The sequence below is a fragment of the Dipodomys ordii genome, unplaced genomic scaffold, assembly GCF_000151885.1.
Source record: "Dipodomys ordii isolate 6190 unplaced genomic scaffold, Dord_2.0 Scaffold31, whole genome shotgun sequence".
NCBI lineage: Eukaryota > Metazoa > Chordata > Mammalia > Rodentia > Heteromyidae > Dipodomys > Dipodomys ordii.
In genome coordinates this window covers 6760281-6766806 of record NW_012267247.1, presented here as the reverse complement: position 1 = coordinate 6766806, position 6526 = coordinate 6760281, and the positions used below count along the sequence as shown (strand labels likewise).

The 6526-nt window shown below is 38.6% G+C and overlaps 1 protein-coding gene across 1 annotated transcript in view; it reads left to right on the top strand.

Annotated features, from left to right (window-relative positions):
• Positions 1 to 5533, top strand: part of Ywhae (tyrosine 3-monooxygenase/tryptophan 5-monooxygenase activation protein, epsilon) — a 53510-nt gene extending 47977 nt beyond the window's left edge. Inside the window, exon 6 of the mRNA XM_013016524.1 lies at positions 4253 to 5533. Within this exon, the coding sequence (XP_012871978.1) occupies positions 4253 to 4305 (53 nt within the window). The 3' untranslated portion in view covers positions 4306 to 5533. The remainder of the gene's footprint in view (positions 1 to 4252) is intronic.
• The last annotated feature ends 993 nt before the right edge of the window (positions 5534 to 6526 follow it).

Sequence of the window (6526 nt, the reverse complement as noted above, 5' to 3'; positions counted from 1 at the left end):
CTTGAGCTGAAGAGCTGAGGGACAGCGCCCAGGCCCAGAGTTCAAGCCCCACGACTGACAAAAAAAAAAAGAAAGTGGAGCTGTGGCTCAACTGGTGAAGCACCAGCCTTGAGTAAAAAAAGCTCAGGGACAGCACTTAGGTCCTGAGTTTTTAAGCCCTGGAACTTACACAAACACAAAAATATCTTTGTTACATGGTTTTATGAAACGGCTCATCTTTAAACTACATTAATGCATACACAAATGCATACATACATATGGTGTCCATATTGGTGCTGGAACTTGGTACCTTGAACTCCTGGCTTTTTCACTCATAGCTGGTGCCTGTCCCACTTAAACCATACCTCCAGTTGTGGGCTTTTGCTGATTAATGGGGGATAAGACAAATTTAGTCAGCTTTGAACTTCAGTCCTCCGGTAGGCCTCCTGAATAGCTAGGATTATAGGCTTAGCTACCTGTACCTGGCTTAAACTACTTCCTACAAAGATGTTTATATGTTTCTTTAATTCTAGAACTTTTTTTGGTTGGTTGGTTGTGGGGCTTGAACTCTAGGCTTGGGCGCTGTTCCTCAGCTCTTCAGCTCAAGGTGAGCATTCTGCCACTTGAGCCACAGCGCCACTTCTGATTTTCTAGTGGTTTATTGGAGATAAAGAGTCTCACGGACTTCCCTTGAGAAGTAGGGGGGAGCTGGCTTTGAACTATGATCCTCAGATCTCAGACTGCTGAGTATCTATCTATCTAGGATTACCGGTGTGAGCCACCAGCACCTGGCATTTTGTTGTTGTGGAAGGTTTAGTTGGGATTTATTTTAGTGTAACAGGGTTAAAGTAGGGAGAAATACAAAAAGAGAAACATTTCTCTCCCACCTCACAGGATATAGGAATTAAAGACTCCCAGTTTTATTTCTAGAGAAACTAAGTTTAAGCTTTAGTACTTAATTCAGTCTAAAAGACTGATGTTGGTTAAAGACTAAATTTTAATTTAATATTTAGTAAATACTTCTAGTTTATTTTTTTAGCACAGTGAAGAAGCATGAAAGCTTAGTGGAAAAAAAAGATTTTTTTTAAAATTCTAGTGAAATTAACTGAAACTTGCCTGAATATACTATAATTGTTGTGAATACTAAGACATTGTTTTATTGAAAATGTACTACATTTATTTAAAAAAATTTTTTTGACGTCTTCAGCTCAAGGCCAGTGCTCTACCACTTAGCCACAGTGCCACTTTTGGCTTTTTGATTGTTAATTGGAGATAAGAGTCTCACTTTCCTGCCAGGGCTTGCTTTGAACTGTGATACTCAGATTTCAGTCTCCTGAGTATCTGAGTAGCTAGGATTACAGGCATGAGCCACCTGCACCTGGCACCTTTTTTTTTGTTGATTGTAGGGCTTGAACTTGGGGGCCTGGGTGCTGTCTCTGAGCTCAAGGCAAATGCTTTACCTACCACTTGAGCCATAGCACCACTTTGAATTGTTTTTGTTGTATATTCAGTGCTTAGTATGAAAGAACTGCAGTCATAGACTGTACAGTTTTTTAGAATGTTACTTTCATTTAGGTTAAGGGTACTTAGCTCATGTTTTTATTGACAAGTAATTTTTTAATGATTTTCCTATGAAAATAGGGTTAGGATTTCTATAGGTGGAAATAATGGAGGAAATATATGTGGTTTGCCTACATACTTTTATGTCTTTGTGTTGAAAATATCTGTCCCATTTTGTTTATTTTGAGAGATCAGTACTCTTGTTTGTTTGTTTTTTTGGGGGGGGGTTCCGGTCCTGGGGCCTGAACTCTAGGCCTGGGCACGGTCCCTCAGCTCTTCAGCTCAAGGCTAGCACTCTACCACTTGAACCACAGCGCCACTTCTGGCTTTTTTTTTATGTGGTGCTGAGGAATTGAACCCAGGGCCTCATGCATGCAAGGCAAGCACTCTACCACTGAGCCACCTTCCCAGCCCCAAGAGATCAGTACTCTTTTGAGTGTATTTGGTCCTTTTCTCTAACCAGTAAATGGACTTTCATACATAAGGCCATGGTGGAAATGTACACTGTCTCTGCTTGTTCTTCACCAAAATCTAGAAATAATGGGTAAAGAAATACTTAGGGAAACCTTTTTTTCTCTTTCCTATGTATCGTTGCAGTATTTGTGCAGTTAAAAAAGACCAAAATCTGGCTAGGTTGCTTATGCCTGAGGTTGATGTGAGTGAGGATCACAGTTCAAAGCCATCATGGTCAAGAAAGTCCTTGAGACTCTTACCTCCAATTAACTATGCTAGAAAGTCAGATGTGGAATTGTGGCTTATGTGGTAGAGTGCTAACTTTGAGCACAAAAGCTCAGAGACAGTTATAGAGGCCTTGTTCAAGGCTCCTTGGCTGCGCACACACACACAAAGAAAAATCTTAACTTCCCTGTATCATTGATGTTTTCTTTTGTCCTGCTGTGTTGATTTTTCTGGTAATGTTGCTTTTCATATGATTGTTCTCCCTCCCTTTCTCCTTGCAATAGATTCCTAAAGGAAAATCCAACTCTTCCTTTCCTAAAATCTACTTTGTAAGTCATTATCATGGCACAGTGAATTCTGCTTTTAGTTTTGGTTCTTCACTAATCATGCCTGCATATTATCATCCCGTTGCTTACAAAACTGCCTGTTCTACATTCCAAGGTGCTAAAAACTTTCTAAAACATCAATGGCCTGCTACCCTGCCTTTGTCTATTTGGGTGTGACTTGTGTGAAGATGTATTTATGTGATTTTCGTGCCAAAGTTACTTGGGACTTTTGCCACATATAATGGTTGCTTAGGAGTGAATTAGTGTGTTATAGTGCTATATTGTAGCTTATTGTGGCAGTGTATTCCTGTTGAAAGTCTTTTGAGAGTGAATGATGTGTTCTTAGCCTGAATCTATTATTGTTCTTTGGGGAACACTTGGTGTCTTTCTTTCCTTCATAAATGGTTGTTTTTGTCTTTGCATGTCTCTGTATTGTAAGTTAGAAATGAGTGCTTTAACTTTTTAAGAGTCATATTAATCTAAATATATGTGTCACAGAAGTAATTTTAAAACTATCTTTACTTAATCCTTAATGCTATGACATTTCCTGCTTGTAACACCAAGATACTTAGATTGCTTGAAAGCTGGCTTCAGTGTATTTCACATTTAGGAAGCCAGTCTTAGTGTTGAACATCCCAATTGAATAATTTAACAGGCATTATGAATGAATTGGGTAGGTTGTCAGCTGAACTCTTACATGATTGTTGGGCTTATTTTAAATTTTTTCTTAAATTTGTGGTTTAGCACTTACTGTGTATGTGTATTATTTTTTATGCAGTGCAGAGATTGGAGCACAGAGCCTTGTGCATGCTAAATACATACTCTAACTCTGAGCTCTTTTCCCAACTCCTGGTTAATTTATTTATTTTGATTCAAACTAGTAACTACAAGGAATTGTTAAGTGTGGTGCAAGTACAAGAAAGACTATGATTTTTACCTGTTTTACTATCTTAGCAAAGGCCTTTGCATGCTTCATTTCGGCTGCTTTGGTTAATGCTTATTAGCAGGTAGAAGACCCTCCAAAGATTGGCTTTTTGTTGCATGTCCTAGTGTGGTTGAAATTCCCTAGGCTAGTTACTTGTTAAATTCAAAGAGAAAAGAGAGAGAGCATGAGAAAACTGGTCCAAATGCTCTTCTTTAATAACCTCAATGGTCTGGTTTACTTTAAGCATGCTGTTTCCTTCTGAAATGAGAAATCTGGTTTGAGTTTGCTATATGGTAGGTCAAAAAACAAAATATTAAATGTTCATTTACAACAGCAGGATACATAGAAACTCCTGTGCAGCACTTTACTAATCAGTTCAATTTTATTGAAGCATTTCTTATAATGAGCTTGTAAGTAAATTAGATTTTGTTCAAACAAAAAACCAGAAACTTGGTTCTTGAGGAGGTTATTGAAAAGGGTATCTGATCCAGGATCTACATGAAAGCTTGAAAATCATTTTAAGAATATGGATACCCTGGCTGTGTACTTTAAAGAGCTTATTTAGCATCAGTTTTTGGTTTTTGACTTGATATATATCAGGATTGTGATCAGCAGGCCTTCTTGGTTTAAGCATCTCAGATGTCAAGGATGATTGAAGTTCTTTGCCTGTCTGTATTTAATAGCAATTTAGCCAAAAGAAGAAATCTTCATGCTTTCAGAACATCTATATGACTACTATAGCTTAATAGTCAAGTCTGATGGAATTTTGTCTTCCTCCTCACAGGTGAAGAGCAGAATAAGGAAGCGCTGCAGGATGTGGAAGATGAAAATCAGTGAGACATAAAAGCCAACAAGAGAAACCATCTCTGACCACCCCACTCCTCCCCACCCTGCCCTTGGAAAGTCCCCATTGTCACTGAGAACCATGAAATCTGACTTTCACATTTGGTCTCAGAATTTAGGTTCCTGCCCTGTTGGTTTTTTTTTTTTTTTTAAACAGTTTTCAAAAGTTCTTAAAGGCAAGAGTGAATTTCTGTGGATTTTACTGGTCCCAGCTTTTAGGTTCTTTAAGACACTAACAGGACTGTGTAGAGGCTTTTTCAGCATTACTGTACTGTCTCCATGCCAGGTGTGGCAAGATCATTAGAAATGGAAATTCCATTTGAAAGCCATTAGACTTCTAGGTGATGCATCTTATAAAAGAGATTGATCACACTATAGAGGCATATGTGAATCATTTTTCCTTTTTCTAATTGTTTAAATCGAATTTTATACCAATGTTTAAATTTAATTGGGCGTTAACTTGAAGTGGTTAAAGATTGTTTTGGGGGGAGTTTGTTGCAATGGTTTTGCTGTAAAAAGTGTTTCAAACTCTGCTGAAGTGTTGGCTGAAAAGTTGAGTGCTGGTAACAGTTCAACAGTCCGTGGCTGCTCATTCTTGCCTACTTTTTCTCTCCCTCCGAAGCAGGTTAGCATTGAAGGTGGTATGGAGAAGCCTGCATGCGTGTTCAGTTCTTTGTTTCTTCTTCCCTCTCCCCTCTTTCCCTCCCTCTCTCCCTCTTTCTCTTTCCCTCCTTCCTTCCCTCCCTCCCCTCCTTCCCTTCCTTCCTCCCTTCTTTCCTTCGCTCGCTCAACCTCTTTTGTTCAGTATGTGTAACTTGAAGCTAATTTGTACTACTGGATATCTGACTGGAGCCACAGATACAGAATCTGTATTGTTCTTACTGAAACACAGCATGGAATTAACATTAAACTTAAATAAAACAAACCTAAATGAAAAATGCCAAATACATTGCGCCTCCATCCTTTATACTTCTAAAATAAAATCTCTAGTCCAAACATATTGACAGTATTATGTTTGTCTGAATGTGAAAGATATACCCCGTTCCAAAAATCATTTGTGTTTCCTCAAGATGTATATTTTGGAAAAAAAGAAAAAAACATTGCTTGTAATCTGGTTGTGAAGAATACTGAGTAATTTAAGTCAGTCTATTACATGTCCTGTTTTCCAAGCCAGTTAACACAGTATTTATGTTAATCATTAAAGTATAACATGTGTATTTAACACAGGTGTAATTATGAATCATTTTCTGCCATGGAGTTTTGGGTGCAACCAATCAGGCTGAATTCTTGGGCTGAAGTAAAATGGTATATTCCCAGAAAATACTGAAGTCCATTCCCAGTGTTCCTTCTTACCAGAAATGTATGCATAAGTAGTTTCTTCCAGAGTTAGTTTATGTATCACCATGTGCATACTTGCTTTATGTCTCCTATACTGGTCTTATGTTAACATGGACATACACCTGAAGTTTGCAAAGCCAGTTTACTTTTGAACAAGTTCTTTCTTTGCTGTAGTAAATACTCAATATTTCTGTTTAATTGAATTTTGTGTGTGTAAGGTACAGGTATTGCATGTCAGAAAATATTTTCCTCTCTGGGAATGGGAAGGGAACACAGTATTCAGTTGGTAAGTGTTTCTTCTCCACACTTGACTATTTTTGTCAGTCATGGGACCTAAATTCTGGGCCTCGGCACTGACCCTGAGCTCTTCAGCTCAAGGGTAGTGCTCTGCTGCTTGAGCCACAGTTCCACTTCTGGCTTTTTCTGCTTATGTCGTGCTGAGGAGTCAAACCCAGGGCCTCATGCATGCATTCAAGGCAAGCACTCTACCACTGAACCACCTTCCCAGCCCCACACTTGACTTTTTTAAATGGCATGAACAAATATAGTCCAGGTTTGAGATCCTAGTAGCCTAGAAAAATTGTAAAAGATCCAACCGGTGAGTGGTTTTGTAGGTTTTATCGTCAGTTGTGTAAGCCGTTTGAAGAATGTTTTTGAGAATTGTCTTTTCACCATAGAGCTGGAAACAGTTGTATTAAGATTCTTCGGTTAACTTCTGTGTGTAGCCATTTAAGGCCAGAATTGAAGAGATTTGTAAATTTGTGAACTAATACTAAGCCTTTGGTCCCTTAGTTTTTCTCTCAGGGTTAGCACTTTACCACTTGAGCCAGAGCTCCATTTCCAGCTTCTTGCTGGTTGCTTGGAGATGAGTCTCAGA